Here is a 22,131-nt window from a genome sequence, read left to right on the forward strand (position 1 = left end):
CATATATTCACTGTCTCTGCAGCAGATATAGGGAGGGACCTGTGCTCTGTCGGTCTGCATTGACTACCTGAGTCAAAATGGACTTATGCATTTATTCAGCATGTATTTATTGAGTACCTCCTACATGATACACTGTCTTTTTTGGTACAGAAATACATAGTTGATTGAGACACAGAAGTCTCTGTGACCAAGAGTGTGCATAGCTCTACCTAGAAAAATCCATCAAAGCCAGGTAGAGAGAGTAATAGGAAGTAAATAGAGGACAGGGTGACTTTAGTCGGCAGTGGTGAACCTCATAAAAGGTTTCTTTTGGTCTTACCCAGTTAAGATGCTACTGGACAAATTTGAATTCACTTCAGCTTCTCTAAGATCCAAACTGGAAGGGCCGCTTTATGTAAGTTCTGGGAACTCATGTCTCACCTAAAAGCAAGACATTTATGTACTTTATATGTGGAGCCAATGGAAATAGGAGTGCCTTCCTTATGGTAAAATTTGGTTGCTGACACTAAGAGCAGCAGAGCTGCTGTATAGATGGAATCACCAGCTTCCTTTGGGACCTCTCATTCCAGTTGCTTTAGGCTGTACCCACATACTATATGAACCCAGGTATCTTGTCTGAGTATTGGCAGCTTTTTTCTCTTCCTGAACAAGTGTCAATTACTTTTTCCATTACAGCAGGAAAACAGTGATCAAACAGTAATCTGTCCCTGAATTTCCTTACACAATGCATTTTATTAGTTAGAAACAAAATGAGATACTTCTTATTTTATCAAAAGGGTTCAAATCTATTCAGTTAATATCTTCAAATAATCCTATTACCTGACATGCTTCCAGGAAGACCCTGCTCTGGGTTTTGTGACTTTGGACAAGTTGCTGAAATGCTCGAGTCCTGGTATCCTCATCATATTGTATATGTTAGACATGACATGAAATTAACATTATAATCGCCACTTAGAGTTATGATGAAATAAGATCATGCTACTCAACAAAATAAGACAAACTTATCCTACTGCCATACCTGAATAAATGATGAATATGTGAAGCTGACATTAACCAATGTTGTTGAAGATGAGTTTGATGAAGTCACATCCGTTCATTCAGCAGTGCCAACCATCACTATAAAAAAATATATATCTGTGACTTTGTGGAGCTTCCATTATGATACATCCTGTCATTCTTTTACACTTGGTTTGTTCTTGAATTCTATGAAAAATAGTACTTAAGGAATAATTGCTATCTAGTCCAATAGAATTTACTTGGTTGTTGAGCAAAAAGAAAAGCAAACCCACCAAAACCCTAGTTTTAAATATTTAAAAGAATTATTTTAAAATATTATATTTTAAATTTATTTAGTTTAAAATATTTAAAAATATTTTAAATATTTTTAGGCTATATTCTTTTTTAAATTTTTTTTTTATTTTTATATTCCCCATACAATTCCCCCCTTTTTTGTAGACTATAGATTCTTAAGTCATCTTTCTCTCTATCAGTAAGCTCTCATGAGCTGGGATTGAACTTGCCTCTTTTCCAATTAAACAATAATGAGTGTCTGGCCAGAAGAGTTTGCTTATGAAACAGTATTTGAATTGGGGATTGTCTCAGAAAGTCTCACACATATGGTGCCCATATCTATGAAGCTGCCCAGGGGAAATTATGAGGAAACACATCCTGTGTGTCACTCTGTGAGATCAACGTATTCCTCCAGGCAGGCTCTCAACTCTCCCTTTTGCCCTTCAGCCTGTTCTGAGATGCTGTGTGTGTCATCCCAGGCAGCAACGCGGGACCTCCAGAAATATAAAGGGTCAATTCTAGCCACGTTGCTGCAGTTAGCTCACAACTTTTCCCAGGCTTCAAAAGGACATGCTGTAGACGCCTATGATGTAAGAGGGTGTTCCCGCTTCAGCTGTGGCCAGCAGATGCTATGCGAACACTTGATGTCCACGTGTGCTGATAAAAGCTAGGAAAATATGAATAATGGAAAAGAATGGCAGGCAGTGCTTTTGCTGGCTATGGTGATTTTAAACACAAGAGAAACATACACTTAAGCTTCTCCCTGGCAGGGTATTTTAGTCCCCTTGAAATTTTTCACTCTTGTGAGAATGACTCACATCTTGGAAGTGACAAGTTCCAAGTCTGGTGTTCCCAGCACCTTTTTGGCGGTGGGTTGGGGTTCACTCCCTTTGGGAGTGTCAGCATCCCATCATCTGTTTTAACTGAACAGAGATGCTGTGCTCCTTGCCTTTCTGTGGAAGCTCAGCCTTTCCCCTTCCCCCAGCAGTGGGATCTTTCTCCCTTTCAGTGCTGATTTCCTTCATCAGGCTCACAGGTTACAGTACCTGTAATTGCGTCCCAGCTCAGTTGTAGAACTGGAACACACATTTGTATTTTGTTTTCCTGGTTAGTCAATTTTTTTAAGTTGCATTTTGTTTCTGTTTATGTAAAACACTTTCACATACACTTTGATTTTGCCCCTGACCACGACCCTGTGAAAAGTCTTTGACAGATAACAGTCATCTTCATTTAACAAAGGAATGGCCACAGGCTAGCATCCGGGCCCCAGGAGGCTTTGCATTACCCAGGCTGTGTTATTAGCTAGTGTGAAGGAAACCAAAATTCACTCAGCAGTTATTTCATGCTCACAGAAGATCACAAGGCAGGTATTCGTGGTGGGTGTCTGCCTCCCTCCATATGGCAGTTCAAGGACAAGCTCCCTTTGTTTTGGGATTCTGCAACCCCCCTAGGATTTTGTGGACATGTGCATCGAGCCTGTGGAAGGAAAGGACAGATGGCAGGAGGCCCACCTTCCTGTTTAAAGCCCCTATTAGAAGTGACTCATCTCAGATTTCCAGAGACAAACACGTGATCACATCATACAGTCGATACTCAAAAAGGAGAAGAAAAATTTGGTGAGCAGCCACACTAAAGTCTCCCAAAAGGATAACGTATATCTACTCAGGACCCTCAGTGAGTGACAGCAAGGGGTGGGATGTAAGTGAAGCCTCTCTTGAGTTGAACGATGCTATAGCCACCCAACTAGTAACAGTCAAGGTAATAGTAGTTGCTACAGGATATTCATTTTTTGAGTCTTAGTGTGCAATAGAAATACATAAATAGTATAGTAAGCAAGAGAATTTGCAGTTGATTGCTTAGCCCAACTTATTTAACTTTTAAGAAATTAGTTGAATTAAAGAAATGATTGAATTAAGAACATTTTACATGTAAATATGACCAATTACCTGAAGTTGGTGTGAATGATTGAAGATGGGGACACAACATTTGTATCAATTATGCCTCTTAGTGTAGTTAATTCTTAGAAATGAAGAAAATTAAAAGCAAAATAAAATGGCCTACCAGGCACCTTTTTATGCTTAGCATTGGCGGTGTTTTGGGGTGTACAGAAACGTGGTGCTTCTTTATCCTGTTTGTTCAAGGACTTATTCAGGAGAGATACAGAGCTTGGGGGGCGGGGAACAAAATTGGCAATTATTAAGGTGTGACATGTCTTATGGGTCTAATGTATTATAGTCTTGAAGATGATAAACATTAAGCATGATACTATTTCCTCTTTATTTTCTTACATATTTTTTTACAAACATTTGTTGTGTGCCTACTGTGTTCTAGTGAGTTTGCTTATCCCCACAATCCAACCATTTGGTGTTAGTGAAGGTGGATATATGAGACAGCCATTCGACCAGAGCAATACAAGGAAATTTGATAGGTATCTGTGCCTGATTTCTAGACAAAATGAATTTTTAATGGCAATAAAGATGTTGGAAATAATTGACTCTAAACTCCCTCATTTAACAAATAAAAAAAAAATTGAGGTCCAGAGAGATAATGTGACTCACCCAAGGTCACACAGCTAGCTGGTGGAAGAGTTTGTTGTAGTAGAATCCAGGCATCCTGAGTTCCTACTTCTGCCAGCTGGAGGGAAAGGGTGTTAACTGAGGGCTCTGCATTAGAAATGAGATGACATTACACATGAGAAACTTGGCAAAATCTCCTGTTGTTTTTCCCCAGTCAGTTAATGGGTGAGGGGCAACATGGTAGAGGAAGAAAGACTGATGTAGTCTTAGGGAATTTAGGTTCTCTGCCCAGATGTGACCATATACATCAAGTTCATCCGTAGGCAAATGTTCTAACTTCCTGAAGGTAATGCATCCGTGTATTTGTTGAACACATTATGGTTTCAGTAGTACCATGCACTGTCCTCTTATTTGATTCTCGAAACAGCCCTCTGAAGTGTGCCAGAAGGGTTCCCTTATTCCTGTTTTGCAGATGACCAAACTGAGGCTCAGAAAGTTGCATAGCTAGTAAAGTAAGAAACTCAGGGTTAGAAGTTTTGAATGCTGCTTGTCCAGTGCTCTGCCCATGATACCCTGTATATGACAAGTAGGGGACAAGAGTGGTTAACTGAGAGTATCATTTTATTATATTACAGATGCATTGTGAGAGATTTCTATGCATCCTGAGAATAATTGGAACCACACTTTTTGGAGTCTCTCTTCTCCTTGGAATCACAGCTGCTTATATTGTTGGCTACCAATTTATCCAAACAGATAATTACTATTTCTCTTTTGGACTGTATGGTGCCTTTTTAGCATCACATCTCATCATCCAAAGCCTGTTTGCCTTTCTGGAGCACCGGAAAATGAAAAAATCCTTAGAAACCCCCATTAAGTTGAATAAAACAGTTGCTCTTTGTATCGCTGCATATCAAGAGGATCCAGACTACTTAAGGAAATGCTTGCAATCTGTGAAGAGACTAAGCTACCCTGGAATTAAGGTGGTCATGGTCATAGACGGGAACTCAGAAGATGACCTTTACATGATGGACATCTTCAGTGAAGTGATGGGCAGGGACAAATCAGCCACTTACGTCTGGAAGAACAACTTCCACGAAAAGGGGCCTGGCGAGACAGACGAGTCACATAAAGAAAGCTCACAGCATGTCACCCAATTGGTCTTGTCCAACAAAAGTATTTGCATCATGCAAAAATGGGGTGGAAAAAGAGAAGTCATGTACACGGCCTTCAGAGCCCTGGGACGAAGTGTGGATTATGTACAGGTAGGTTTCCGAATTCCTGCCAGGGCAAACATACATTGAAATAAAGCAGCTTTTGTATCTCTCCAGTCCTATGCTATGCCCATCCTTGTCCCTTCTGAACACAGGAGTCCTTTCAGTTCATTTGAAAACAGCCTGCCTGCTGAAAGCACATTTTGAACGAGAGAGAAAAAAAAATCTTGTAAAACTGTTAAGACTATCTATGAAAATGCTTAACTTGTGCAGCGTAATTAGTGGGAAATCAAGATTATTTTCAACAGGAGACCCTTCCTTCCCTTCCCGCCCCCTCCCTTACCTTTTCTGCCCCCTTGGCTCTGCCAAGCCAAATCCAACGTCATTTTCCACACTCTTAAAATCTGCAGCCTTGTAAGAAAATAGTGTCTGCCTGAGCAGAAGGGTCCTGAGAAAAATCTGGAGACCCAAGGGAAGGCTGTAAATGTTTTTCACAGAGACCTGGCGAAATGGGGATGGTGGGAACAATTTTAATTTAAAAGGGGAAGGAACTCAAAATTGAGGCCCAGAAAGAAAAAGAAAAAGAAAGAAAAGAGAACCTCCTCAGGGCAAAACCAAAGTAATGTTTGTTTCACTCCCCAAACAACATTACCTCACTCACTGCAACTTGACCTTTGAAAGCATTTGTGATGGTGTTTGCCTGCCTGATAGTTAGACCGACTGTGTCTGTCATTAATTTCTTGACTGCTCACTCTCCTAATTTTCATGGAAGCTTTCTTTAAAAACATTTGTAGAATCCCTGTGATTTTTCTAGTTGTAGTTTTCAACAGATGCTTTAGGTAGGTTTTGGTCATGATGACATCACGAAGGGGGGGATATTCCTGATTTAAAAAATCCACTTGGACATTTTCTGCTTCTCTCAAAATTGAAATCCTACTGTTCCGAAGAGCTACCGTACTCTTTAGGGAACTTCATTTCTGCAAAGTCTCACACAGGGGGCTTTCGATGTAATAGAATAGAAATGGACACTGATTTCACAGTCAAATGACAGGTATTACTAGTTAGATGACCTTGAGCAAGACCAAGCTTTTCTGGAAAGAATAAGCCAATCAAATAAAGGATTTGAAATCATGATTTCAAATAATATATCCAACAGGGCTTAGCAAGTTATTAATGATGGCATTGTTAATAATTATTACTATTTTGTATCATCTTCCTGGAAAATTACAGTACCTGCCAATTGCCACCACAGGGTTAATTTGGGTTGATAAATGAAGAGTTTTGAGGCATTTCTTCAGCTAATACCAATATGTATGTTAATCTCTTTTCTACCCCCAGATAGAGTTCTACCCCCAAGTTTCTTTTACTTTCTAGAAGCTTTGCAAGGTAGTTTTATTAATTGGCATGTTTTAGAGTCAATTTAATGTCCAGATGAGAACTGAACAGAAGGTATGGCTGGGAAAACTACAGAGGATTTGAAGAATAAAACTCCACTTAGCGAGAAAACATCTGTTTTGACATTTTGCCTCTAATTCTAGTGAAAACAATTGTTATGTTTGTCATTTTTAATCAAGACGTCATTGTGTGGGTTTTCTTTTTCTTTTTTTTAACCTACTCCTCCCAAACCTCCTTCTCCCATCATTCTTGTTTTGAATTTTGCTTGTATCCTTGGCAACTTGATAACTGGGCTTGTTCAGGGAAAATAATACAAAATAAGAAATGTTAGAGTAGGTTTCCTGCTAGTAGCCTACTCCAGTTTAAGAATATCTGATGTTAACTGACCCTGCATCTCTCTGGACACCCAGCCCCTTCAAAACACTCAAACAAGGGTAAAAAGAGACAATTGAGTATTATAAAACCTGTTAATTTCATCCTGCCATCCCTCATTAAATCCCCCAATATTCAGCTCTCCATTCCCTCTGAAAATGGAAAATTTTTCTCCCATTCTGATTGACTTCAGGACAGAGAGGTGCAAAGCAAAAGTCACGGAAAGACAAAGAGAAAGAGGGTAGATTTTGGCTACTATGCATTACCTGTGATTGAACCAGTGTAGGTTGTTTAGAGGAGGAAGGAAGCAAATTTTGATGCTGACAACAGAGAAGGAGGGCTGGAGTGAAGAAATTGACCATCTGTTCGTATGCTTGCTAACCTGGCTGAAGAACATGGTTTAACTGTGCAGAAAGGTAGCCAAAATGATTCCTTTCCAGCGGCAGCTGGTCCTCGGCACTGGTCGGCACACTTTACACTTGCTCTTGAGTAGATGTTTTACTTATTGTTCTCATGACCTCTTATTTCATACCTTCACCAATCTCCCAGGGCCCTGCCCAAACCCCTCCCAGTTTAACTACTACCAGATGACCTTGCCTCCTGCGAAAGAGAAAATCAAAGTATTGGTTCTGAGTCCTGTCAAGTTCTTTGCTTTCTCCTGCATACAGTTGCAAGGGCACCCAGCCTTACTTCCTATCTTAAGGTTAACCTTTCTACCTATATTCCTCCACTCTCTGGATGACTTCCTTTGGTCTCTTCCAGAAGAGGGCTTTTTCCCTCTCTCTCTCTCTCTCTCTCAGTTTTTATCTATGATCTTCTCTGACAACTACTGTCTCAGCCTTACAGCTATTCAAATAGTGATGACAGATTTGAAACATGGAAGGGAGCTTTATCTAGGGAAAAGCCATGTGGTAGAAATGTAGAGACTGCTTTCAAAGATAGCAAGAAGATAGAAAAACAATAAAAATAGCAAAGTGAGTGAAGAAGAAATAAAAGAGAATAAGAAAGGTTTTCTTAATTTTGAAGTATTTTCTGGAGAACCATTTTTCCTCCCAAAGAAGTACAGATTTTCACCTGTCTGGATAGGACTTCCGGTAGGGCAATAGTCTTCTTTAAGTAGCATTTTAGTCTTTTCTTCAGTTACTAGAACAATGAACGTTTATGATAATGTACTTAAAAATATAGAAAAGCAGCACAATGAGCAAAATTAAAATTATTTTCAGCAAATACATGATTGACAAATGTAATACTTTCCAGCACACACAGTTCTATTTTTCCCTAATTTTAAAAACGATTTTGAGATTATTTTATATTTACTTTTTGCATCTGTTCTTAACTGTATCAGTAGATTTAAATATTCATCAATAACTAGATTACATCGTTTATTCATTATATTTTTACCAAACATGGGTATTATAAGTCAGTGGTTACTGGTCTATGTAACAGGGTTTCCCAGGTAGAAAATAACATTCCCAGGTAGAAAAGTATATACAATTCCTAAAAGGAAAGATGGTAGGAGGCAATTTTATATTTCATTTAATGTGGTAGCATCTAAGGTATGCAAGATCTTTATGTAGGGAAAAGAATCACTCAAAATAGTATAGTTGACCCTCATTATTGGTAGATTCTATACTTGTAAATTACTCTACTCAGCTGAAAGTATTTCCCACAAGTATTTTGCAGTCCCACGGTGCTTTGGTGATCAGTTGCAGACATGTATAGCCTGGCAAGAAATTTGAATCAACTTTCCTGTATGTTTTCCAAGAGTTGGAACAAGATTAAGTTTTGCTTTGTTTCAACTTCTATTCTCTAAAAAAGTAACTCAAAATATTTTTTTTTTCAGTTAATTTGAAATGATTCTTCACAGTAAATTGAAGCTTGGCCAATTTGAAAAAATGTCAAAGTGTGTCTCTTTCAGTTGTGAATGCTTTATGCAAAAAGTTAGTGCCCACACCCACAGAGCCTAATACTATCTCCCAAAAGGTCATAAAGTCCATGTACACAGATTTATTTTTCCCAGGTGATTAAACACTGAAAGTCTTGTTGTTTTCATGGCTTATAGTACATAAATGTTATATAAATTTATGTTATATAAATAAATTTATGTTTACGTTAAAAAAACAAGTAACATAGTCTACTTAGTTTCACAGCTTTTGCTTTTGTGTTTTTTGTTGGTGGTATAGCTTTTTCAAATGACCCCCCAAGTGTAGTGTGGAAATGCTGTCTAGCATTTCTAAGAAGAAAGCTGTGATTGCCTTATGGAGAAAATATATTTGTTAGATGGGCTTCCTTCAGGCATGAGTTAAAGTGCTGCTGGACATCAATTCAATGTTAGCCAGTCAACTGTAATATCTAGTAAACAAAAGTTTATGTAGTTTATGATCGGTATTTTAAAATGTTCTAACCAGAAGCTAAGAGAAACTTGCACCTGTATATCTGCTAGGAGCAGTTTTGTGGGTCTCGCCCATTCAGTGTTCACAGAAACTTTTGTAGGACTTAACTACCATGACTAGTGAGAATCACTTCTGTGCCATTTGGTTGATTCCTGTTCTGTATAGGAAACCTAACAACTGAAATAAGTGTCAGTGTTGAGAACGTTCTGTGTTTCTTTATGGCCTTTATTTTAAAGCATCAACTTAAAAGAAAATCCAAGGAAATCCGAATGCTAGACTCAACTGCATTTTTTATTTCAATGTCATTCCAAACCTCAATGAATAAATGATTTCTGAGATCTCTCCAAGATCAAGACCCTAAGTCAGTATCATTTTAATTTCTCTGATTTTTAAATTTATTTACACCAACATATCTAGGTGGCAAGAGTGGAGCCAAAATTTTGCCTCCGGAAAGAGTATGTGTGTGGGGAGGGTATCAGAACTTTCTTTTGATTTATCAGTTACTATCATGTTTCTTACTTTCATTTTTTAATCTGCCTTTTTCCTTAATATTGTTTTTTTGAATATAAACCCTGAGTTAAGAGGCACCATATGGGATTTCCTGATTACATTACATTTCTTAGAAATGGTCATTCCAACCATTTGGAATAAGGGTGTTTCGTGACTAACCTCTTAGAGGTGACAACATTTGGTTTCCCACTTTCCAGCTGGCTTGTCACCCTTCTACTACTTCACTCCTGTTTATGTGTTTCTGCAAAAGAAAGGAGAATAAGTAAATGACTCCTTCATGTTTCGAAAAGATTCTGTATTGACCAAAGGCAAACATTATTTTATTACAATGTGGGTAATTAATTCATCCTATTAACAAAGATGTGTGTCTTCTGAATTCCCTTTTTTAGAAGAGTAGGAAAGAGGTGCCAGGTTAGGTATTGGTTTTCCTGTGCGCCAACTGAGTGAAACAGTACTTATTTACAGCAGTGATGAGGGCCCTTCGCATTGGATTAGTGTCCTGGGTCTTTACCTCTGGTTTTAATTCATCTTTCTTAGTAGATATGACTTCCAGTTACTGACTTTTTACTATGAACTAACCATCATTAAGTGCTTTACATACACTATTTAATCAGCATTAAAACCAACTTGTAAGGTAGACATGATTGTCCATATTTTTCACTTTGGGGATGAATGCTTAGGAAGGTAAGGTTAGGATCCAAAGGTCAAGAAGGGGGATCCAAGTTTATATAACTGGTAAATGTTGAGTTGGGAGCCAGAACTGCTTGAGGCAAGAAGATCCAAGTTTATATAACTGGTAAATGGTGAGTTGGGAGACAGAACTGCTTATGCAAGAATGCTTAGAGTTTCATTTCCTTGGAGTGTTTATTCCAGTCTTGTGCTGTTAGGAGTTCAAAGAGCCAGGCCATCTGTGTTTGATAGTAAATAACTAATGTGAAGATTTTTTAATATCATTTCTCCCTTTACACTAGAGTAAGACCCCAGGGGAGGGCAGAGTGAGGGAGACTTCACATTTACTTCATGACTAAGTTGTAGCCAGGAAGCTTGGTAGCAGAGACATGACCAATAGTAAATTGCACACACTGGAGCAACAAATAGTCTCATTGGGTCAAGGTTAAGATGAAGGGTCAAGGTTAAGAAAGGGTTGCATCTCAGAAACAGGAAAAGGGTGAAGGCAGTAGCAACAGAAAATGTCTTGATTTATTTTAACCTGTTTCTTCATCAAAGGCAACCAGAGTAATTACGATTTCCTCTTGCTGTGTAGCTCTCAGTGCCCTTTGAAGTCAGTCTGGAAGGAAACACCTTTAAGAAAAGTGAAAAATGGAGACTTGGCACTTTAGATTTGGATCTTAGAATTTGCACGGCTTTTGGTAGAATGTGTAGTAAAATTCCTAAAGGACATTTTAATTTAAATTGTTGTGAGGCAGATGAAAATCAGTGAGATGAGCTGAACTAAACTTGTAGTCAAACAGTTTATATACTAGGCCTTTAGCAGCCTATAAGGACCATAGTATCAGCAGACAGAATGAGGGGCACTCAGGACCCCCAAATCTTCCTGCTCTAAATGGGTTCTGCCATCTGCCACATAGAGATGACATACAAGTACGTAAGTTGCTTAATGGAAAAGAACTTTGAAACAATTAGTGTGTAATAGAGAGACAAGAGGAGAAAGAATATAGTTAAAATAGTTTACAATTAAACACCCAGTATTATCCATCCCCTCATGGGTAGCCAAACAGGGCCATTAAGGCCCAAAATCCTGCCACGAATCTAAGGCACCTTCTGGTGGGGGCCCTAGAAAAGGGACAAAAGATGCCAGGCAAGTCTGTAAGCAAAACAGCAAAATCAAAATGCAAGTCAAGATAAAGGTTGCCATCGTCAGCCTCCCCACCCGGGCTCTCATCCACATCTGTTTCAAGTGGCTCCTTCCATGTCCCTTGTGACAGGGGGGTGCAAGTCCGAGACTAAGAAGCAAACACAGCTGCTTTTTCACATGTTTCTGTCCCACCTGCCTCCTCCAAGTCTTCTCCCAGTCCTCTTCTTTCCTGCCTTTCCTTCCTTCCAAGTCCTTTCCCCAGTCTTTTCCAGCTTCTTCTTACTCCTAGCTCCACCCTTGGGTGGGGCAGGGAACCTGGAACCTCCCCTCACTATGGTTGTCACCACTGTTATGTTCTACTTGGTCACTTTAGACATATTTGAATTTGTTGAGATGAGGCATCTCAATATTACTCAATTCCTGGATTCCTTTTAGTGACCCTCACCCCGAGCCAACCTATTTGTAGCAGTAATTGTCATGATCATTTAGGTATGGGTTTGCTTATGGAGTATAGAATTTAAAAATTATCACCTTATCATAATGGCATCTGGTTTGTTATAGCTCTATGTACCACGAAGTGCTTTCATATGTAATATCTTGCCATGGTGTTGGGTTCAGAGAACAGGGTCCTTGGGTTACCTTGAGAAAAGTTTCACCAGAGCTCCCAAAGAGGCAGAGACTTTTAGTTATATCTAAAGAGGCAGGTTTGTTGTAATATAAGCTTCTTTCCGTGGGGAGGGGGTTCATTTCTTTGTGGAATTGTTTACTATTGTTAGATTAATTACTTCTTTTTTTATTTTTTAATTTATTTTTTAAAGATTTATTTATTTATTTATTTATATAAGCACTGGATACAGTCAGAAGTGCGGGAGGGTGAGAGAATCCACCAGAGCCAGAGCGGGGAGCAGAGCAGGCAGAAGGACGGAAGTACACTGCTGAGGGGAGCAGCGGGCGGCAGGAGAGGTCTGCGCGCCATGTGGGACCCTCCTCCAGTGGCCGGAAGCAGCCGGGAATCAAACTGGTGCTGCAGAGGCTACGGGCAGCTTCGCAACCCAGCACTCAACCACTGCGCCACCGGGAAGGCCCTTCTTTTTTTTTTTTTAAAGATTTATTTATGCATACAAGAGCTGGGGTACAGGCCAGAGATGCGGGGGGTGAGAGGATCCACCAGAGACAGAGTGGGGAACAGAACAGGCAGACTGACTGAAATACACTGCTGAGGGGAGCAGTGGGTGAGACAGGAGAGGCCTGCCTCGCCATGTGGGTTTCTCCCTGGCCGGCTGGGGATCGAACTTGCTCTGCAGAGGCTGTGGATTGCATCATAATGCGATGCCTTAACACCCTGAACCACCAGGGAGGCCCAGATTAATTACTTCTAAAGTGTGACCAGGTAGATTTGAAAGGGCCAGTTATTTTCTATAATGACCCTCAATTTACATTTCCCCATCTCTGGTTCATGCTTATGAGTGTTTTTTCTATAGCAGGTTTTTGTAGTGGCAACACGCTCCATATGCAGTTTTCATTTCTATAGTTATCTCTATGCTGATGTTAATCATCTTTACCCACCCTCCTCTAGTTTCTGGTCTTGAGACACCAGTTTCTGGTTTTGTGATGCCTCCTTCCCAGATTTTCTACTCTTATCCTCTATCTGTATGGTGATGATGATAAGTGACTTCTTCAAGGTCACAGAAGATAGAGGATTCATTATGTAATTGAGGCTTGATTCTGAGAGTACTTGTTCGTAAAATAGGCAAATCATAACTAAAGAAAAAAAATCTAGTTTATAAAATTTTATACTTTTTACACAGCAACTTATTTATAACACACAGACATGGAGGTAACCTTTAAAAACTTGCTAGAATTAAAATTGGGGTTTAAAATATATTCAATCACAACTTTTTCTTTTAATTTAATGAAAGAGACCCCTCTCCCTTACAACCAATTAATTTAGATCCATTTGGCAAAATTACCAAACTGCTCATTTAAAAGGGTTGGCAGGGAATAACCATTAGGATTTGTGGGCCATATGGCCTCTGATTTTGTCTGTTCAGTTTTGCTGTGTCAGTGTGAAAGCAGCCATAGGTAATGGGAAAATGAATGAGCACTGCAGGATTTTTGGACACTGAACTTTGAGTTTCTGATCATTTCCATGTGTCACAAAATCTTTTTTTTTTTTTTTTATTTCTTCAACTATTAAAAAACATTAAAATCACCTTTAGCACACCAAGACAAATCAGGTGGCAGGCAGGGCTTGCCCACTGCACAGTCGTTGCCAGCCTCCCTGTTTGACAGGAAGGAAAGTGGGAGGTCAGTAACTCTTGACTGGACGGTGAAAGGAGAAGAGTTACAGTCATAGACATTCTAGTTGATTCTGTGGTTAAGGCTGAGGTTGCTGATTCCTCCCAATCAGGCCCTTTTCTCTCCATTTCCATTCATTGTAATTGAAAGTTGGTGACTTTCATTATTTCCATGTCTCCTAGTGAGCAATTGAATCTAGTGGTCATGTAGTTTAAACAAATCACAGTGGTACCTTCTGTGTGGCCAAAAAGACATTTGGATTTGTTCCCTAATTGTTTCCTGTGTACAAATCATGCCCTGTAGTTTTTTTCTCCAGCTGAGGTTAAGCTCTGTGTGAACTGGCATATGTGCCCTGCAAATTCTAACCCAGAGCTGACTAAATAGCCAGTATAGATGTACTCGATCTTTTTTTTAAAATAAAGATTGATTTGTTTATGCATACAAGAACTGGGATGTAGGCCAGAGGTATGGGGGGGGTGGGGGTGAGAGGATTCACCAGAGCCAGAGCGGGGAGCAGAACAGGCAGACTGACGAAATACACTGCTGAGGGGAGCAGCGGGCAGCAGGATAGGTCTGCGCGCCATATGGGACCCTTGCCAGCAGTGGGGGGATTGAGGCTGTGGGCAGCTTCAAAACCCAGCGCTCAACCGCTGCTCCACCAGGGAGGCCCTAGATGTACTTGTTCTTAATGGATGAAAAGACACCTAAAAATCCTGTTGCTACTATGTCGATCTTAAAGAAGGGGTAATTTACAGTCTTTACATTCTAAGGAATAATAATTCTATTAACTCCCAAATACACATGCTTTCACAGACTGTCCTGCGGGGCTTCCTGGTTGGCATTCTATCACCAGACAACTTCCGGAATTTCAATTCCTTTAAAGCTTCTTATTCCCACTATAACAAACCCCTACCAGGAGGCTTCTGAGCACTTTCCCCTTCTGACACAGTTAAACTCGCCAGGCGAACAAGCTCTCTCAGAGAACTTCTGGCACAAGACTGCTGGAACTGGGAGGGGCAGAGACCAATTTAAATATACACAACCTCAGAAGTTTGGTTCAAATTTAGTTATTTCAAAGGGGCAGCTCCCCTGGCCTGCTTATGCTCACAAGCTGACGGAGTTATTTGAACATGGATTCTGGATCGCCCCCTTCCTGTTGTTTTTATTCTTATTTTAGCTTCCTGGTTTTACCTTCTCCTTGTTGAGTCATTAGAGGTGGCTGTGGTCATAAACTCTGAAGCGGCTACATTCTAAAGGTGGTTGAACTTCTTCAACCTTCTTTACCCTCTGTCCAGGGGCCCTGCCTGCTGTGAGACATAAACTCTGGCAGACGAGGGTTGGGAGACCCAAAACATTGCTTTTGGAGGAGTCTTTTCTCTTTTTTTTCTTGGAGTTCAATATTTTTCAATAATTTCCGATATGACTATACTTACTTTACTGTAAGTTTTGCCTGGGCCAGAGGTAACTGTTTAAATCTACAGAAATGGCAAAGCAATTGCCTTTCTTAAAACATTAGTACCAGTACCCCATATCTTGTATGCATAAATAAATAAATCTTTTTTTAAAAAAAAACATTGGTACCAGATTTCTGAATTGGTATTTTCTCTTGTTACCCATTTTATTTGTTGACTGGATGTATAAAGATGTTTATAGACTTCAGTTGGCTTTTGGGGTAATTTGCATGACTTTTTAAATGGCTGGGGTTCCATTTGACTGTTTGCTTTGAGGTTGTGATGTGTGCAGGTTTTTTTTTTTTTTTTTTTTGTGGCATCTTGTTGACATCAAATCTGACTTTGATAATAAATACCAATTCCCCAATAAAAAAAGGAGATTTGACTGGGAAGTCTTGTATGATTCTAGGTAGCAGCTGTGTTACTGGCCCTTGCGCTGGCTTGGGGCAGACCACAATGACCGAACTGAACACGCTGGCCAGGCTGCAGTCCACCTGTGTCCCTCCCATGGTGGCCAGGGCAGGTTTGGGGCTGTTCCCTCTGCCTCACCCCACTCTGCCCCATGCCAGGATTGTGCAGGGGCCCTGTGGTTGAGGTTGAGTGGGGTGGTGGAAGGAAGCAGCATGGGTTTGAAAGATGATGTAGTTCATGCTGTGACGAGTATTTTCTGGCTTCTGAGGCTGGGGAGTCTGGGGTACAGCACAGACATTAGTCAAATCCTATTTGGTATAATGAACAACTATTTTCTCTTTTCTGCCTAAATTTTTTCCCACTAAAATAAGTGAGATTGTATTGGATGAAAATAGACTGCCCCAAAAAGTAAATAAATAGCTTTTTTTTTAGAAAATGGAGGTTTCTAAATAAGCAAAATAAAATAAAAAAATAATTCAAAAGGTAACCCTCAAATTACTATAGTTAGTTAAATCCAAAATTCACATATTTTAACTACATGCCTTATGGACTCATCAAGCCGTAAGTTCCCCTAATGCCCTTAAATTCTTTTAAATTGCTAGCATTCTTCATGAATACATAATCTTTCCCAAATAGATAATAAGCTATTTGTAGAATTATAATAGATAACTTTTTAAAAATATACTGTTTATTATATATTTTACATCATTATTCATTTTTGTACAATGTTTGCTTTTTCCTCTCAGCTAGTCCCCATAGAATTGATACTTTTTTTTTTAATTATAGCCTTTTTTTTTTTTTAAGATTTATTTATTTATTTATACAAGCACTGGGCACAGTCAGAAGCGCGGGAGGGTGAAAGAATTCACCAGAGTCAGAGCGGAGAGCAGAGCAGACACACTGAGGAAGTACACTGCTGAGGGGAGCAGTGGGCGGCAGGAGAGGTCTGCGCGCCATGTGGGACCCTCGCCCAGCAACCGGGGATTGAACCGGCGCTGCAGAGGCTGCGAGCAGCTTCGCAACCCAGCACTCAACCGCTGAGCCATCGAGGAGGCCCAGTACCTTTTTTTTTAATGTTGGGATTCCTTAGCTAATTACACGACAGGCTCATACTACGTTTATCTAAATTCCCCTTCAACTCTGAAGGTTTATGCATCTACACATTGCTTTCTTAGTTTCCGCTTTTGTTTTCATTCAAAACTGCAATATAGGGCCTCCCCGGTGGTGCAGCGGTTGAGCGCTGGGTTGCGAAGCTGCCCACGGCCTCTGCGGCGTGGGTTCGATCCCCGGCTGCTCCCCGACCACTGGAGGAGGGTCCCACATGGTGCGCAGACCTCTCCTGCTGCCCGCTGCTCCCCTCAGCAGTGTACTTCGGTCCTTCTGCCTGCTCTGCTCCCCGCTCTGGCTCTGGTGAATTTTCTCACCCTCCCGTGCCTCTGACTGTACCCAGTGCATGTATAAACAAAACAAACAAACAAATAAATAAATAAAACATGCCTCTATAAAAAAAAAAAAAAAAAAAAAAAAACTGCAATATAAAATCTATTCTGTTTTTATAGTTATAAAGTAGTTTGGAGAACTGTTACGATAATTACTTCTGATAGAAACAAATAGGTCAAATCTTGAGTAAGAGCGGTGAACCAGAATTATTGGCAAAATAAAGGGAGTTGCATATAACACCCCAGTATCTGCCAATCATGCCATATTTTTGGGTGGGTGGTGAAACTTAATTCATCCCATGTTAACTCTGGTCAACTTATATCTGCTACAACCTTGCTGCATTCTCTAGAAAAGAATACCAGGTTTTATTAGCATTAATGTGTTAGCATTAATTTTTTAGTGTTAATTAATTGGGGAGACAGAGGTGGCAGCACTTTTCTCACTGTTGGTTTCTTGTGCCCCTGTGGAAGGTGGCCAGGTCGAAGCCACCTTTGACAAAGCTAGAGCCTTTCCCAGCTGTCTCGAGAAAAGTGACTAAATTGGATTGGTGAGGAAGGAAGGAGGAAGAAGTGGGTAGTCTGGCTCCTCTTCCCCTATTCTTTCAGGAGTGTACTTCTAGCAAAGAGCTGGGACTTGTCTTATCTTTCTTTTTTTAAATATTTTATTTTATATAATTCTTACATCATTTTTCATCCTTGCACAATGTATGCATTTTCATTTTGGTTATATTCCCCATACAATTGCACCCCCCCCCTTATTTTGACTCTAGTTCTTCCTCTCCCCACCCTTCCCCAGTGTGTCTCTGGTTTATAGTTGCTTGTTGATTTTGATTATTACTTTGTATTGATTAGTCTTTTTCTTGGTCTCTTATTTAGATTTTCTAAGTTCCTGCTCTGAGTGAGACCATCTTGTCTTATCTTTCAAAGGGCTGTGCACTGTATTTATTGGAGGAGGCTCATTGGAACTCACTGTGTACTACTGGGGAACATAATTATGAAGCCCACTATTCCATAGATATACCTTTATTTCCCACAACAGTTTATGAGGATAGGAAGTGAAATTTTGGTGTCTCATCTGCCTTATTCTCCTGTTTCATTTTCCAATTGGTTCAGAAATCAGACTGGAAATGAATGTGCTATTTATATTTATGATTCTGTCCCTCAGGCATCCAAGAGAAATACATGTTGGGTTCACAGGTATAGACTAAGCCCAATTAATTTCTTAAAGTAGTAGTTGTTCTGATTTCTGAATTGCTTTTTTTATTTTTTTACACATTAAAGCGTGTTTAAGAATATGGGCCTCCTCCCCGGTGGCGCAGCGGTTGAACGCTGGGTTGCGAAGCTGCCCGCGGCCTCTGCGGCGCCGGTTCGATCCCCGGCTGCTCCCCGGCTACCGGAGGAGGGTCCCACATGGCGCGCAGACCTCTCCTGCCGCCCGCTGCTCCCCTCAGCAGTGTCCTTCGGTCCTTCTGCCTGCTCTGCTCCCCGCTCTGGCTCTGGTGAATTCTCTCACCCTCCCGCGCTTCTGACTGTACCCAGTGCATGTATAAACAAAACAAACGAACAAACCAGCAAACAAATAAATAAAGCATGCCTCTATAAAAAAAAAAAAAAAAAAAAAAAAAAGAATATGGGCCTCCCTGGTGGCGCAGCGGTTGAGCGCTGGGTTGCGAAGCTGCCCACGGCCTCTGCGGCGCCGGTTCGATCCCCGGCTGCTCCCTGGCCACCAGAGGAGGGTCCCACATGGCGCGCAGACCTCTCCTGCCGCCCGCTGCTCCCCTCAGCAGTGTGCTTCGGTCCTTCTGCCTGCTCTGCTCCCCGCTCTGGCTCTGGTGAATTCTCTCACCCTCCCGCGCTTCTGACTGTACCCAGTGCATGTATAAACAAAAACAAACAAACAAACAAACAAATAAATAAATAAAAACATGCCTCTATTAAAAAAAAAAAAAGAGTGTTTAAGAATAACAGCATTTCTAGAATGGCATAAGATAATCTACCATTGCTTTTATAGCCATGAAGGCAGAGCAATACTTAATCCTCTAAAGTCATATGGACATCTTTCTTCAGAATTATACAACCTGCCACAGGGAACTTGCTTTCTTGTGTTTTATATGTCATATTAAAATGGGGAAAATTACTCTTAAACTGCCTCCATCTCAATACTATCATAGAATTGTCATCATTCAGACCAGAGGAACAGGTTTTCTAAAAGTCTTCTTCAAGGCAACCGGAGGAAAAAAAAGCCAGGGTGACCAAAGTTAGATCCTGGGTTCCTGGGAAACTAGGATGTTGCCTGGAACATTATTTATTATTTTTTAAAATATTTTATTTTATGTAATTCTTATATCATTTTTCATTTTTGCACAATGTATGCATTTTCATTTTGGTTATATTCCCCATACAATCGCACCCCCCCTTATTTTGACCCTAATCCTGCCTCTTCTGCCTCCACCTCCCACCCCCCCCACCCCTGCCGCTTGGAACATTATTAGCATTAATCGGAAACATACATGGAAAACCAGGACAGGCTAACTACCCTCCAGGACATAACCTAGCACCTCGTCAATGCACGTCAGCTCTTCTCTCCAGTAATATTATCAAGGAAAATATTGAGTTTGCTGAAAAACAAGCTCTTTGTATTGGCCATGATATAACAAGCTCTGTAATCCCTGTGATATTTGCTTATTGAAAGCCTTGTGATAATACGGCTGAAGTTAAAATGCATATGCCCTATTTGACTGTATGGAGTACATACATAGTTCTCACTTTTCTTTAACTCATTTTCTACTTTCTTTGCAGGTTTGTGATTCTGACACCATGCTTGATCCTGCCTCATCTGTGGAGATGGTAAAAGTTTTAGAAGAAGACCCCATGGTTGGAGGTGTCGGGGGAGATGTCCAGGTGTGTATGGCTTCACTTTTTGGCATGGGTCACTTTTTTTTAAGATTTATTTATTTATGCATACAAGAGCTGGGATACAGGCCAGAGGTGAGAAGATTCACCAGAGACAGAGTAGGGAGCAGAACAGGCAGACTGACTGAAATACACTGCTGAGGGGAATAGCGGGCGAGACAGGAGAGGTCTCCTATGCCATGTGGGTAGCTCCCTGGCTGGCTGGAGATTGAACTCATGCTGCAGTGGCTGAGGATAGCTTCATAGTGCTGAGACTTAACCCCCTGTGCCACCAGGGAGGCCCCTTGTCATGGGTCACGTTTAGCAGAATGAGTTGTCAATTAGCCAGAAGAGGAGAGAAAAATACTACAAAACCTTCAAACCTCAAATGGTTGAGAAGAATGTCTGCAAGAAGAATTTAGGGACTGAGAAGTAAAGGGTCTACAAAAAAAGTCAGTATTATAACACAACAAGAATTAAAACAAAGACAAAGTAGAAAGAGTACAGGGAGTGACGAAGTAGAAAAGGAATTTTTATCAAAGAATTAAAACAAAGGCACTCAACTTATTTAATGGATCCAGTTATATAGAATCCGTGAAAATGAAATATCCTGTCAAAAAGAGGAAGGAAGCAAAAAAGGGAGATATTAACAAGCCTCACTCTAAACAGTAACCTCAGGTTGGTGTAAACTCTGTTGGCATTTTCAGCTAAGGCTTACCTTTTATTTATGCATCTCTTCCTCCTCACAGATTTTAAACAAATATGACTCCTGGATCTCCTTCCTCAGCAGTGTGAGATACTGGATGGCGTTTAACATAGAAAGGGCCTGCCAGTCTTATTTTGGGTGTGTCCAGTGTATTAGTGGACCTCTGGGAATGTACAGAAACTCTTTGCTGCATGAATTTGTGGAAGACTGGTACAATCAGGAATTTATGGGCAGCCAGTGTAGTTTTGGCGATGATCGGCATCTCACAAACCGGGTGCTCAGTCTAGGCTATGCAACAAAATACACAGCTCGCTCCAAGTGCCTCACAGAGACCCCTATAGAATATCTCAGATGGTTAAACCAGCAGACTCGTTGGAGCAAGTCCTACTTCCGAGAGTGGCTGTACAATGCAATGTGGTTTCATAAACACCATTTGTGGATGACCTACGAAGCTGTTATCACTGGATTCTTCCCTTTCTTTCTCATTGCCACGGTCATTCAACTCTTCTACAGGGGTAAGATTTGGAACATCCTCCTCTTCCTGTTGACTGTGCAGTTAGTAGGTCTCATAAAATCATCCTTTGCCAGCTGCCTAAGAGGGAATATCGTTATGGTCTTTATGTCCCTCTACTCGGTGTTATATATGTCAAGTTTACTTCCAGCCAAGATGTTTGCAATTGCCACAATCAACAAAGCTGGGTGGGGCACATCTGGAAGGAAAACCATTGTCGTTAATTTCATAGGACTCATTCCAGTGTCGGTTTGGTTTACAATCCTCCTGGGAGGTGTGATTTTCACCATTTACAAGGAATCTAAAAAGCCATTTTCAGAATCCAAACAGACAGTGCTGATCGTCGGAACATTGCTCTATGCGTGCTATTGGGTCATGCTCTTGACGCTGTATATGGTTCTCATCAACAAATGTGGCAGGCGGAAGAAGGGACAACAGTATGACATGGTGCTTGATGTATGATCTTACGTTGTTGGACGATTGCAGTCACACATGCAGACACACACAAAACCTTAGTTCCTCTAGGGACTGTACAATGTTGTGGCATCACAGGCCACCAAAGGAGACATATCACTGCTGCTGGGACTTGAACAAAGACATTTCTATGGGTTTATTTTGATTCTGCCAAAGTAAAATGATACATCAACAAGAAGAAACTCAGATTTAACCTGTTATTTCTATGAAAATGGGAAGAATTCTTTGTTTATGCACTTTTTCCTTACTGTACATCCGCCTAACAGTGTTTTGCCCTATATACCTCACTAGTCATGCTTTATGTGGATTATCATGGAAGAAAAGGATTTCGGAAACTCAAGGAAAAGTTCGTTCAACGTATACAACCTAACTTATGGACTGTGTTGATAGCTAATTTTTTTTTTTTTTAGAAAGGATTTTCTGTTTAACTCTACCAAATGAAATGC

The 22,131-nt window shown here is 40.5% G+C and overlaps 1 protein-coding gene across 1 annotated transcript; it reads left to right on the forward strand.

Annotated features, from left to right (window-relative positions):
- Positions 1-4,441: 4,441 nt before the first annotated feature.
- On the forward strand, positions 4,442-21,673 carry HAS2 (hyaluronan synthase 2; the record flags this gene model as incomplete). Its single annotated transcript, XM_084229454.1, has 3 exons — positions 4,442-5,068; positions 19,902-20,003; positions 20,744-21,673. 3 exons carry the CDS (start codon positions 4,442-4,444, stop codon positions 21,671-21,673), a joined length of 1,659 nt encoding a protein of 552 aa, XP_084085580.1.
- Positions 21,674-22,131: the final 458 nt, after the last annotated feature.

Source organism: Talpa europaea (genome assembly GCF_964194135.1).
Source record: "Talpa europaea genome assembly, chromosome: 3".
Classification (NCBI taxonomy): Eukaryota; Metazoa; Chordata; class Mammalia; order Eulipotyphla; family Talpidae; genus Talpa; species Talpa europaea.